Here is a 14,911-nt window from a genome sequence, read left to right as displayed (position 1 = left end):
GTATCCAATCTTTATGTTTCCAATATGTCCATGAATAATAAAAAATATAACTCTTTATATTATATGACATCGATTTTAAAATTCTATCATGCTAACATAGTATGTTTGTAGAAAGTTTGCAAATTTCCTTACAGTAGTCAATGAAAAAGTGTTAATTAAAACAAACAGACACAACTTCCCAAAATACTCCTGATGGCATTCTGGCTTCTGACTCCTGCTTTGTTCATCACCTAATTAACAAAATGATCTTTTTAAAAAGGGCCCCTATTAACCCTTCATTAAATGTAATCAACGTTAGCATGCCAAGCTCCTCAAATTTACTAAAATTCATAAGTAACCAAAATTACAACCATATGTAACCAAAATTGTATATACTGTATCCCTTAATCCCTTAAACTTTATAATGACAATAAAAATGTCCTCATTTCGAGGAAAAGACTGATTGTTCTATAACCATGGTAACAAGGAATAACCAGTAAATAGTCACCAGGACTGGTTTTATATCTAATTGATCATTGACAATTTGTTTCAGTAAACTTAACTTGAAAACCAACCAATCTGGCTGGGTGCGGTGGCTCACACCTGTAATCCCAGCACTTTGGGAAACCGAGGGAGGCGGATCACGAGGTCAGGAGATCGACACCATCCTGGCTAACACGGGGAAACCCCGTCTCCACTAAAAAGTACAAAAAATTATCCAGGCATGGTGGCTCGTGCCTGTAGTCCCAGCTACTCGGGAGACTGAGGCAGGAGAATGGCGTGAACCCGGGAGGCGGAGCTTGCAGTGAGCCGAGATCGCGCCGCTGCACTCCAGCCTGGGCAACAGTGCAAGACTCCGTCTCAAAGTCAGCTAGTCCAAAGTAGAATAAATTCAACTAACTCTAAGGCTGACATTGACTCATTTGCGCTCTGTAATCAGTAGAACGACCCACATATTGTTCTCAAAACTGTATATAAGACCATCCGTTTGTTTTGTTCAATAAAACTATGTTTAATCTCTCCTTTACTTAATTTTTAAATTTTTTTAATTTTAAATATTGAGTTGTAGATTCATCCTTTGATAATAAGATCTCCTATCTCAAAATAGCAAAAGAAGGCTTTATCAACAGAATACTACATTACAGTGGTTTATAAGAACTTTCTAATTCTGGAGTTCCATTATTTCACTTATTATTGATCATTTAAATTTGGGTTAATAATGAAGTCATAAATAAAACCTTGCAAAGACTGAGCTTTAAAAAATATTTCAAATTCTCTGTAGCTCTCTTAATTTTTTTTTTTTTTGAGACGGAGTCTCACTCTGTGGCCCAGGCTGGAGTGCAGTGGTGTGATCTCGGCTCACTGCAACCTCTGACTCCTGGGTTCAAGCGATTCTCCTGTCTCAGCCTCCCGAGTAGCTGGGATTACAGGCACCTACCACCATGCCCAGCTCATTTTTTTTTTTGTATTTTTAGTAGAGACAGGGTTTCACTATGTTGGCCAGTTTGGTCTCGAACCCCTAACCTCAGGTGATCTGCCTGCCTTGGCCTTCCCAAGTGCTCGGATTACAGGTGTGAGCCACTGCGGCCAGCCCAGCTCTTAATTTTAAGAGGAAAATATGGTTCAGCAACTGAGTACCTGTTATGTCTCAGACACTGGCAGTTCTGAGAATTTAAAACGCCACACACGCACCCAAAGCCCTGATCCTTACAGTCTTCATTAAGAGAGCACTGTTTTTCATTAGCAAAAGGATATCCTACTGCATACAGTAACCATCTGCCTGCTCTTAAGTATTTTTATTCTGCTTTGATGCACCACAAATGCATGGGTAGAGGACCTAGAGAGAGAACTGACAGATAGCAAAATACAGAGAAATGATAATTGTGTGGAGATTCTTTGCTAAATCAAAAGACTTTATGTCTTGTCATAAAAGAGACTCTAGTGTCTAAAAAAGACTTTTACAAATACATTCCAAATTATACATAGATTTGACTTTTCCTTCAAAATGTCTTCTAAGTCCCAACTAGGCTAAAAACCTAAAATCCAAAACAATGGCATATCCCAGCAGTGCTAGTATTTAGCTGAAGTTCAGGAAATTTTTTTATTTTTATTTTTTTCTTTTTGAGACAGAGTCTTGCTCTGTTGCCCAGGCTGAAGTGAAGTGGTCAGATCTCTGCTCACTGCAAGCTCCGCCCCCTGGGTTCATGCCATTCTCCTGCCTCAGCCTCTGGAGTAGCTGGGACTACAGGTGCCCGCCACCACGCCCAGCTAATTCTTTTGTATTTTTAGTAGAGATGCGGTTTCACAGTGGCCGCCAGGATGGTCTCAATCCCCTGGCCTCGTGATCTGCCTGCCTCAGCCTCCCAAAGTGCTGGGATTACAGGTGTGAGCCACCACACCCGGTCAGTAAATTTTTTAAAATTGTGTTTAAACTTAGAAGCATTCAGGATGTCAACGAAACAGTTGCAACTTTTTTTGTTGTTGTTGCAATTTTAGAGTGGTACTCAGTTAACAAAACATTTATTTTGTATAAGCTACATTAGAGAAAATTAATGATGAAAAACTACTATCCCCATACAAAATAACTAATTTGTGCTGTGGATTAACAAAAACTTGCTTTTAAATTTCTATGCCAATTTATAATCCCTATAGTGTACCAAGCAAAGTTAATCTTATTGAAAATATCACCAGGACAAGGCTATCTAAAGACATTCAACAGGGTGTTAACTATATAAAAAAAGACACTGCACAGTTTAAACAAAAGTTACACAGCCTGACATTTCAATTTTTTTCTTTAAAAGAAGTGAGTGTGTACAGGAGTGTTAAATGCTTTATAGATAAGAAGAAAAACCTGTGCTAGAACCAATTTATTCATCATCTTCTTCATCTTCCTCATCCTCCTTTTTCTTGCTTTTTTCAGCCTTGACGGTTCCCGTTTTTGCTGCATTAGGCTTTCCTTTAGCTTGGTATGCACCAATATCCTTTTTGCATTTTTCCTTCGGCTTTGCAGCCCTCTTGTCAAAAGGCTGCTTGTCACCTGCAGTGGTGTAGCTCCACGTCTCTCCTGGTTTCTTTGCAGCATCACCAATGGATAGGCTGGATGTTCTCCTTTGATTTCAAGGCAATATTAAGAACAGAACAAGAAAAAGGCCAAAGGAGGCCTCTTGTGAGATGCATTGGGATCCTTTAACTTCTTTGTTTCCCCTTTAGGAGGGATGTAGGTTTTGATTTCTTTCATGATGAAACTTGTCTGCCTTTGCCATGTCTTCAACTTTTCCCTTCTCTTTAGCAGACATGGTCTTCCATTTTTCTGAAGCGCTTCTTAGAAAACTCTGAGGTGACTGGAATATCTGGGTGCTTCTTGTGCTTCTCCTGGCAAATCTGCACAAAGATCGCAGGTGATGACATTCTGCCTCTCAGCTTCTTGGAATTGCCTGCTAATGTTTCGTTTTTTTCCTCAGTGAGGCAGAGTCACCCAGAATCCATCAGACTCACACCTGTGCCAGTGGAAAGCACAGGGCAGGTCGTACCACACTCTTTTAAACAACTGGATCTCGTGTGAACTAACTGAGCGAGAACTCGCTTACAACCAAGAGAATGGTGCTAAGTCATTTATGAATGATTCACCCTCATGATCCAATACCTCCCACTAGGCCCCACCTCCAACATCAGGGATCACACTTCAGGATGACATTTGGAGAGGACACACATCCAAACCATATGACAACCCTTTTGGGGAATCAATTATTCACATTTTATGACCTGATAACACCAATTCTGGGAATCTACCCAAAGGAAACGATTATGTTTGTATGCGAAGATAGTTATAACAGTGCTACTTTTAATAGATAAAATGCCGGGTGCGGGGGGCAGCTCACGTCTGTGATCCCAGCACTTTGGGAGGCCGAGGTGGGCGGATCACTTGGGGTCAAGAGTTCGACACCAGCTTGGCCAATGTGGTGAAACTCTGTCTCTACTAAAAAAATACAAAAATTAGCTGGGTGTGTGTGGCAGGTGCCTGTAATCCCAGCTACTCAGGAGGCTGAGGCAGGAGAATTACATGAACCCAGGAGGTGGAGGTTGCAGTGAGCCGAGATAGCACTACTGCACTCCAGCCTAGGTGACAGAGTGAGACTCCCGTCTCAAAAAAAAAGAGGTTAAAATTAGAAACAATCTAAATATCCAAGAAGATTAAACTAGTACATGCACATTATGTAATAATAGCCAATAAAACTGTTTATGAAATTTATAAAAATAAGGGAAATATATATAACATGAAGTAAAAGTAGTATAACAACAAGAAACTGCTTTAAAAGTATGGAAAAATTAGAAACATAAAATTCTTGCAGTTGCAGAATACATAAATGATATATCTATAAGATGAAATACCATATTATGCAGATTATGCAGACAATAAATTATTATTATTATTTTTTTTTTTGAGATGGGGTCTCACTCTGTCTTGCCCAGGCTGGAGTGCAGTAGAGCAATCTCAGCTCACTGCAGCCTCTGCCTCCCGGGTCCAGGTGATTCTCCTGCCTCAGCCTCCTGAGTAGCAATGCTTTACAATTACAACAGTTCTATGAAGAGTAACTGTCTTTCAGTAAGTGAAGGATCTGCTTCATTCTTACTATCTAAATCCAGTCTGTAATATCTTTTAAAACTTAACTATCCAAATTTTCTTCTAAATAAAAAGGTTTACATATAAATGCTTCACTTGTCTATTTTATGTTTGATACCTTAGCGTTTCACACTTCGGTGACTTAAAAGTAGAGACATCTAGAATTGTTAAATGTTGCAAAGGTGCAAAGACATCAGGAAAATGTATAAGAATCCATTCTTGATCTCATACTTTAATAAGTATTTACTTACTTATAAGAGTAGCAATAACTTCAAAACAGATGAGTTGGTTGTTCTGGAATAATTTTACGAATGGAAATGCCAAGAGTGGAAGATACGGTGTGTCACTAAAAATGACAGACCAGTGAGCTAATGCAGATAAGGTTCTGTGAATAAAATAACTTAGTATTAAAATTTATTTGAATAAATAACATATTCACATGATAAAAATTTGACACAAAAAGTATATTTGGTGAAAATTCTTCCTTGCACCCCTATCATCTAGTTCACCTCTCCAGAAGTAATCACTGTTACAAACATAAATCCTTTCTTAAAAAACCATAAATGGTAGTATACTATAAAAATTGTTCTGTACTTTGCATTTTTCGATTAATGGTATCTTGGAAATAGTTTATATCAGTATATGCAGAACTTCCTTACGACATTTTACAGATGGATACGATAGCTTTGTACCGATACATCTTCATTTCTTCTTTTTCTTTTGTGTTCCTGACACAGGGCTTCGCTCTGTCACCCAGGCTGGAATGCAGTGGCATAATCATGGCTCACTGCAGCCTTAAACTCCTAGGCCCAAGTGGTCCTCCTGCCTCAGTCTCCTGAGTAGGTGGGCCTACAGGTGTATGTATGCCACTATGCCTGGCTAATCTTTTTTGTGGGTAGAGACAGGGTCTCACTATATTACCCAGGCTGGTCTCAAACTCCGGGGCTCAAGCGATCTTCCCGTCTCAGCTTCCCAAAGTGCTGGGATTAGAGGCGTGGGCCACTGTGCCCAGCCACCTTCATTTCTTTAACATGATCTCTATTGTAGGGCATTTGCTTTCAGTCTTTTATAAGCAATGCTGTGCTTAATGCCACGGTATGTACCATACAGTGTGTATCATTCTTCACATGAGAATACAGACTTGGAAATTCCTAAAGTGGAACTCCTGAGTCAAGAATACGTGCCTTTGTAATTTTGAAAGTCAGTGCCAAATCAGCCCCCACAAAAAGTGTCTACTTACATTCCTATGACTCGCCTAAAGGGATGCCTGTTTTTCATACTCTTGCCAGCATATTATCAACCATTTTTAAAAAAACCTTTAATCTAGGTGAGAAATGGTACTTCAATGTAGTTGCAATTGGCATTACTCTTTCTATGAGAAAGATTAAGCATCTTTTCATGTTTAAGAACCACTTCTAGGCTGGGCACAGTGACTCATGCACGTAATCCCAACATTTTGGGGGGTTGAGGCAAGAGGACTGCTTAAGCCTAGGAGTTTGAGACCAGCCTGGACAACAGAGCAAGACCTCATCTCTACAAAAAATTTTTAAAAATTAGCCAGGTTTAGTGGCACATGCCTACTACTCAGGAGACTGAGGCAAGAGGATTGCCTGAGTCCAGGATTTTGTGGCTGCGTGAACCATAGTCACATCACTGCACTCCAACCTGGGTGACACAGCAAGATCCTGTCTCTAAAAGAAACACACACAAAAAAACAAAAATAAATAAAAAGAACCATTTTACCACTGTGAACTGTACGTGAAATTGTTTATCCATTTTTTTTACTGGCTGGTCCTTTACATGTTTATTTATATAGGTGCTTTACACATTAAAGAAACCAGCCTTTCATTTGCCATGTTTTGCATATGTTTTTTTCAGTTTTACACGAGTCTTTGTTTTGGGAATTATTTTTACATGCAGAGATTTTTATTCTGATTAACCTCTTCTAGATATGTCATACTTAGAAAGGTCTTTATTACTCTGGGATTATAATTCTCTCACATGTACTTCTAATACCTTTACTATTAATTTCCTTTTTTTAATTTTTTGTTTTGAAATCGTTTTAGATTTACAAAAAAAAAACCCTGCAAAAATAGTAGAGTTCTTGTATACCTTTGACCTAAATTCCCCTAATGTTAACGTCTTGCACATAGTACAAGTGCATCTTGCACAATTATCAGTACTAAGAAATTAACACTGGCATGATGCTATTCACTAAATTATGGACTTTACTCAGATTTTACCATTTTTTCCACTGATATCATTTTTCTGTTATTTCTTTCATTTCACCAACCCCAGATTCAACATTACATTTGTTTTGTCTCTGTAGTTTCTTCCAATGTGAGAGTTCCTTAGTCTTTCCTTATTTTTCATGACAATGCCATTTTTGAGGAATATCAGTTATTTTCTAGATTGTTCCTCAATTTGGGTTTGTCTGATACTTATGATTAGAATGAGGTTACATATTTTTGGCAAGAATTTCACAAAAGTGATGTGCATCATACTGACGTCTTATTACCGGTAATTTTATTTATTTAATTTTTGAGACAGGTTCTCACTCTGTTGCCCAGGCTGGAGTGTAGTGGTGCTATCATGGCTCAGTGAAGCCATTGCACTTCAGCCTGGGTGACAGAGTGAGGCCCTGTCTCAAAAAACAAAAACAAAAATGAAAACAATAATTTGATTATATATGCCTAGTGGGATATAACCTAAGGACAAAAAGAACTATAAAAGATATTTTCGACTGCTTTCAATAATCATAATATTCACATTGTTATTTACAGTTACATAGTTTTTATTATATAGCATACATACACGAAGTTTAAAAACCATCGTGTGACTGTGTGTGTGTGCATGTGCGTTAAAGAAAATAAGGAATTATGTCAATGCTGTTAGAAATCAAGATTTTTAGCATAAGAAAAAAGATACAAATATAAAATCAAAGAAGTTATGCAAATTTGTAATCTTAAATCTGAAATGAAAATATTAGTATGAACTCCTGGTTCTATGCACTGAAAAGGCCTCTATGTTCCATCTGAGTTCATAATCAGTACACTGATCATTCTGGGGAGCTCCAGGGTAATCAGTCCACTATTCTGAAAACTGTTAAAAAAAAAAAAAAGATACCAAGCATTTAACGTGCCTTTCCTACATGGGTTGTATCTTCCAGTAACCAAATAGTTGATCCTAAGAACTTTTTCTTTGGAGAAATTTCCCGGATTATAAAATGAGAAGGAGTAGAATTATATTATCACTGTTTAGATAATCTCTGGTGAAATAATAGATCTAGGCAATAATCATCAATGAACAATAACATCACCAAAAGAGAGACAGCCAGGTATGAATTATAATCCGCCTAACAGAAGTGCATAAAACCACCTAGGAAGTTTTCTTGCAAGCCAAAGAAACAAATACCAAAGGGGGGAAATAAAAACCTTCACTCAGATCAAGCCCCTAGCTCTAACTGTCAGTTTATAGTAAATTCAGGAGAAAGAGAAACATGTTAAACAACACCATGAAATAAAATCAGCAAAATCCAGAACATAGAGGGCCGTATGGGTTAAATGACCTAGTTTTTTCCAACAAATAAATTGTAAGGAAAAAAAGAGGTATCAGAGTCTATAGATTAATCTCAGTGGCATATCAACCAAATGTAATGTGTCCATGTTGTTTGAACCCTGATTTGAACAAGTTTACATAAGAAAATTTTTTAAGACAATCAGAGGAATGCCGATTGAATATCTGAACATAATGAAGAATTATTAATTCTTTTTTTGTGTGTGAGTATGGTAGTGTACTTATGTTAAAGAAAAAGAGTCCTTATCCTTTAGGGATACATATGTATATATTTAGCATGGGGAGTGTGTGTATGTTGGGATGTGGGGCGTAGAGTGAGTGGGAATATTCACCCAACATGATTGGCTATGAGTTGGCAATTGCTGAAGCTGGATGATGGGCATGGGGATATTTGTTACATTATTTTTTATTCATGCTTGAAATTTTTCATAATAAAAATTATTTTTGAAAAAAGTCTTCGACTCTGGAACCTGGGCTTAATCTTAGCTCTCTCACTGCTGTGACTTGATCATATTTCCTAGTCTCTCTATGCCTGAGTTTCTTTACCTACAAAATAAGTTAAATGTGCCTAACACATGAAAAGCATGTTAAAGGATGAGCTACTGTTATTATTAACATTTACTGGATGCTTCCTAGGAATGGACTCTAGCATATGCATTCTCAAAGAGATTCTCATCTCATTTTCCCGATAGTCTTATGATGTTGGTGTTACTACTCCCACTTTTAGATAAAAAAATTAAGGCTAAGAAGTAAAATAATACATCCTACATCACAATAATTAAGTGGTAGAATAAGAATTCAAAACTAGGTCTTTTGCCTTCAAATCCAAAGCTCTTTCCACTATGCCTCTTTGTTCTTTTTTTTTTTTTTTTTTTGAGACAGAGTCTTGCCCTGTCGCCCAGGCTAGAGTGCAGTGGCGCAATCTCAGCTCAGTGCAACATCTGCCTCCCAGGTTCAAGCGATTCTCCCTGCCTCAGCCTCCCGAGTAGCTGGGATTACAGGTGCCCGCCACCACACCCAGCTAATTTTTGTATTTTTAGTAGAGATAGATTTCGCATGATGGCCACGCTGGTCTCCAACTCCTGAGCTCAGCTGATCTGTCTGCCTTGGCCTCCCAAAGTGCTGGGATGTTCTTTTAGATTAATCTGAAAGAGTCCTATTTTCTAGAACACGACGCAAACTAATATTCACATGTAATATATGTGTATGTACATTTTTAAAACTAAACCAACATTTCACATAAGGATAATCAAACCGACAAAACAATATCTTATAAACACGAGATTTTAAAACATTGCAATTATTAGTTACAGGTCTCATACACGTTGCTGCAATATACAGAACATACCTCTGTAATACTCTGAGTAGTTTCCTACTTTTGATGGGGTATTTCTTCTGAAGGTTGAGGAATGTCACATGAGTCCCCTTATCTATGAGGCTACTAAATGCAGTATGATTTTCAGGCAGTTGCAGCAGAGAGCGCCAAATGAACATTCTGAAATAAAAATATATTTTAACCCCCCAAATTGTTTTTGAGTAAAATTGATGTAACATACAGAATTTACATGGTACCTGTATTTTGTTGGATATTCACCGTAGCCTTTTAATAAGATTTGTAAACGCTTTTTGTTTAATCCATCTGGTAACTCGTTCTATAAAGAAAAAGACAGTATTAATAAATGACATGATCATTAAAACTGAAAAGGTGACAAATGGTAATCTAGTCCACAGTACTTTCCAACTTTAGAAAACAACACATAGTAAGACATATTTGTGTTTTAGGGGTCTTTTCCCCACACCCCTCTCTTCCTCTCTTGAGCATGCATACACATAGCCAATAAAGTTCATGATATAGTACCTTCCCTAAACGAGCTCAACAAACTTTTTCTGTAAAGGGCCATGATGTGGTTTGGCTCTGTGTCCCCACCCAAATCCCAAATCTCATCTTAAATTATAATCCCCACAATCCCCACGCATTGAAGGAGGGATCTGGAGGGAGGTGACTGGATCGTGGGGGTAGTTCCCCCATGCTGTTCTCGTGATAGTGAGTTCTCACAAGATCTGATGGTTCTGTAAGTGTTTGACAGTCCCTCCTCCACATATTCCTCTCTCTCCTCCTGCTGCCTTGTGAAGAAGGTGTCCGCTTCCCCTTCAGCTTTTGCCATGGTTGTCAGTTTCCAGAGGCCTCCACAGCCATGTGGAACTGTGAGTCAATTAATCCTCCCTTCTTTATAAACTGCCCAGTCTCAGGTAGTATTCTTTATAGCAGTGTGAAAATGGACTAATAAAGGCCAGTTAGTAAATATCTTAGGTTTTGTGGGCCAAGAAGAAAAATCAAGATCATATTTTTATATATAACCACTTAAAAACGCACAAAGCATTCTTAGCTTGAATAGCTGAATTAGGCCCACGGGCTGTCATCTGCTGACCCCTGCATCAAGAGCAATCCATTCTGACAGCTCCTCCCCATCTCTCTTTCCTTAAAATTCTAGGCAATTCCTAACATTGAAGCATCAAAGAAAGGTCTGGCAGAAAAACATGCAGGAGTACATCATTTTATCCCAACAGACATCAGCTCCTGCTGATAGTCCCTTATATCTAAGACTTTTAAGTCAATTTTTATCTTAATAAAAAATATTGTATAGAATTTAGGATTATAAAGCTGTTTTCATATATTATCTCAACTGGATCTAACAACTCTATAAAACAGATGAAATGTCTTCCTTTACTTGAGAAATGGGAACATCAGAGAAGTTTGGTAAATTGCTTATGGTCACAAATCTGCTAAATCTTGGCTCAAGACTCGAAGCCAGACTTTCTGATTGTGTTTAGTGCTCTTTTTACCACAAGAAACAGGTAGTCCAATGTAAGAGAAGGGTGAAGGGAAAACCCAAGATGACGGTGAATGAAGATACTTGAGGGCCATGTTAAAGGTATAGAAGGCAACTAGAGCAAATGAGAGCAGTATGATCCAGGAAGACTGCCTTCGTCATCAAGATACCTGTTGCCACTGAAGCCTCTTTTTAAACAAAGGAAAATGTGCCCTGGAGAGTTTGGCCTCAATTTGATCTGTTCTTGACCATGAGCTGATAAAGTTCCTTCTTTCCTTTCCGGGTGCTAATGCAAAGATTAGCTGAGGACTTGCACTTCACCCCATCGAAGTGTTCTACTTTGACCTACTTCTTAGAGCTGGCAATGGTTTCCTGAGAAGCAGCTCCATTCCTCAACGTATTTCTGCAGGATATCCAGATTTGATCCACACTGCAATGCTGCCAGATACCCTGACATGATGAGCCTTTTAATACCCGAAGTGACTCATGACCATTCCCACCAGTTTTCCCAGAAAAGGTCCTGCAAACTCTGAAGCCAGAATATCTCAGAGATACCATTCAGCTTATCTTTGCAATAAAGCATTCATTAAATAGGAGCAATATTGCCCAATCTTTACACAACTAGGCTAGGCTTGTGTCTGCTATTCAGTTTTTTTCTTTAAAGAAATAATCTTTTGTTTAAAGTTACATGAAGAGGTTATAAAACTATAAAGAAAATCAAGGGCATAATTAACACAACAGCGAGGACAATGGTTATATATATGGGGTAGGGAGAAAATTGTGATGGGGGATAAGCACACAGGGGGCTCCAAAGCTACTGGTAATGCTCTATTTCTTCATGTGGAAATGGGTATGTGCAGAAAAAAGTGAACACAAGCCGGTCTGAGCCTGCTACCCTTAGAAGACTTACTTGCAAGGTCGGCCTTTGGCTGGTGTCTAGAAGTTGAATTTCAGGAGAGTTCTCACTACCCCCAGAACCAATAAAGAGTGGCTCATTGTGTTTAAACTGTTTGTACAATGTGGCTTATGCTGAATGCCCGCCTTCCTTCTGGAAGTCTGAAATTTGAAACCTGTTAAAACAGGGTATCTACAGAACCAGCGTCTAGTAAAAGTCCTGGGCACCAGGTCTCTAATAAATTTCCCTGGTGGACAATACTTCACACGCATTGCCACACTTCATTGATGGAGGAATCAAGGATGTCCTGTGATTCCAGTGGGAGAAGATTTCTGGAAGCTTGTGCCCGGTTTCTCCTGGACTTCATCCCATGTGTCTTTTCCCTTTGCTGATTTTGCAAAGCAAAATCACTTTCATATATTATAGCTATGAATATGACAACATGCTGAGTCCTAATAAACCACCAAACCTAAGGATGGTCTTGCAGGCACCTGACACAGGATACATACGTAATCTTTTTTTACTTTTCATTAAGCTGTAATCTGTTTTAGATACTCTTCTGTGTTGCAAGTTTTACAACTAAAAAATGCTTAAAGAAAAAAGAAGTTACAGCAGTCCCTACTTATTTGAGGAGGAAATGTTCCAAGATCCCTAGTGGATGCCTGAAACCTCAGTTAAGTAGCTATTCTGGGGTGGGCGGGGGTAAGGGAGAGAGAGCGTGGAATGGAGCAAGAAGCTGATGGTAATATTCCAGTTTTTGATCTGGGTGCTGGTAACATAGTGTGTGCATTTTGTGAAAGTTCACTGAGCTGTATACTTAATGTGTACTTTGTATATGTGTGTGTATATATTTGTCATTAAAAAGTTTTAAAATCCCTTGAAAATAATGTAACATCTCTATTAATAGCTATATTTTCTTTATTTCTCAAACTAATATGGCTGGGTGTGGCAGCTCATGCCTGTAATCACAGCACTTTGAGAGGCCAAGGTGGGAGGATCACTTGAGGCCAGGATTGAGACCAGCCTGTACATAATTTCAGTTACAACTTCATTCTCTTCATTTATTCTCTTTCTTTAATTCCCAAGAGAGGGAAGAGTGGTGATGGCTTAGGAATCACAAGACTTGTCTACAGCAGAGTCATGACAAAGTTTAATTACCAAATATTCTTACCTTTTTACTTTTAAAATCACCAGTCAGGTCTTGTTTTAATATTCTAGTTTGTATTTTGCTTCCCCTGGGTTTTGCTGGCTGCTGTACTCTTCCTGATGTTACTTTCATCTTAAGATCACTGGAACTCAGTTTTTTCTTGGGCAAATCTTCAATAACTTTCACTAAAGGCAGAGGTGGCTAAATGGAAAAATAAATATATGTATTCTAGTGGATATCCTTGGAAGATAGGCCTGTTAATATATGATTTTCAAAGTTTGCTTTAATAACATGCCTTAATATGTAGAATTATTCTTCAGGCAAAAAACCTAAGTGAAATGTCTAGGAACATTTGCTTTGACTAATAAAGCAAATTTGTGCTGAATGCTTTTGAAGAACATAATAAAGATATATGATTAACAATAGCAATAAATATAATTATTCCTTGAAAGCCGGCCTTAAATCATTTGATACCAAATCATGTTCACACATACATGGTGAAGTTTGTATGGTGATTATTACCTATAGCAAAAAAGGTACAGTTAGAGGTATGGCCCTCTAGAATTCTGACAGAAATACCCTAATATTCTTTGGGGTCAAGTGAAATTTCTAAGAGGAAACTGCCAAATGATTTTCTTCTAGAAGCATGGAACCTCTGCCTCTCTATCCCTTGGTTAAATGTTTTAATCTGCTTAGCGATCACTATTAGTTCCTTATTGTATCAACAGCTTAAGCAGTTCAGACAATGTGACCTAGAACCTATACCTTCATTTTTATGGGGCCCATCAGACAGGGAAAAAAACCTGAACAACTTCAATTTACTTAAAGTAACATTACTCACTAGAACATTTTCTCCATAAATAATATTCTCTTTGAAATCAAAAGATCTTCCTTCTTCAAAGGAAGTGAGCAAATAAGGTAACTCAGGCTTTCTAAGTTCTAAATACAATTCAAATACAATGACCATTTACAGTTTATGATTCAATTCTTCAATTCATCTATGGGATGGGATTAATAGTGGTCTGACTTATGAATATTACCCATCTTTAATATCCTTAAACTGTTTTTTGACTTCAATCCATTCTTCTACATTTTTATTAAAATGTCCATTGTAATGTCACAATTTCCCCTGTTTGAGCCTTTATCTTCTACCATGAAGTATAACCTCCCAAAAAGAACCTGAGATATGACCTGACTTGACATGCCTTTGTAGTGTTAAACCTTTAACACGTAAGAATTCATTTACTCTATTACCACAATACCAGAAATTTTCCAATGACAAGAAAATAAAACTGGCAAAAATGGGATAAAGGTGAGTATGACTTACAGAGAATATAGAGCTGAACATTAATGTAGCCTGGAACAGCCATAAAGACACTGATGGTACTGGGAATGTGTCCAAAAAATAAAAAAGATCATTCTACTTCTAAGCTCGCTTTTCTATTCATGTGATCTCAATTTGCTCAACAGACAACAAGCAGAAAGGAACTCAATGACTCACTCTTACCATAGTTTTTCTCAGATCTCTGCCTGCCTCTATTAAGAAGGTTTGGCAAGGCCGGACGCAGTGGCTCACGCCTGTAATCCCAGCACTTTGGGAGGCCAAGGTGGGTGGATCACCGAGGTTAGGAGTTCAAGACCAGTCTGGATAACATGGTGAAACCCCATCTCTACTAAAAATACAAAAATTAGCCAGGTGTGGTGGCACGCACCCGTAATCCCAGTTACTAGGGAAGCTGAGGCAGGAGAATTGTTTGAACCTGGGAGGTGGAGGCTGTGGTGAGCCAAGATCATACCACTGCACTCCAGCCTGGGTGACAGAGTGAGACTGCATCTCAAAAAAAAAAAAAAAAAAAGAAGAA

General features: G+C 38.2%; 1 protein-coding gene across 3 annotated transcripts in view; it reads right to left on the bottom strand.

Annotated features, from left to right (window-relative positions):
* TBC1D31 (TBC1 domain family, member 31) overlaps window positions 1–14,911 on the bottom strand; it is a 72,184-nt gene that overhangs the window by 24,106 nt on the left and 33,167 nt on the right. For all 3 annotated transcript variants that reach the window (XM_011973008.1, XM_011973009.1, XM_011973010.1), the window contains 4 exons: window positions 13,074–13,250; window positions 9,749–9,828; window positions 9,525–9,671; window positions 4,852–4,985 (listed from right to left, as the gene is read on the bottom strand). In XM_011973008.1, coding sequence (XP_011828398.1) covers window positions 4,852–4,985; window positions 9,525–9,671; window positions 9,749–9,828; window positions 13,074–13,250 — 538 coding nt within the window. The remainder of the gene's footprint in view (window positions 1–4,851; window positions 4,986–9,524; window positions 9,672–9,748; window positions 9,829–13,073; window positions 13,251–14,911) is intronic.

Source organism: Mandrillus leucophaeus, unplaced genomic scaffold (assembly GCF_000951045.1).
Source record: "Mandrillus leucophaeus isolate KB7577 unplaced genomic scaffold, Mleu.le_1.0 Scaffold133, whole genome shotgun sequence".
NCBI classification, from domain to species: Eukaryota; Metazoa; Chordata; class Mammalia; order Primates; family Cercopithecidae; genus Mandrillus; species Mandrillus leucophaeus.
The sequence above is the reverse complement of the archived record's forward strand: the minus strand, read 5'-3'. Positions and strand labels throughout refer to the sequence as shown.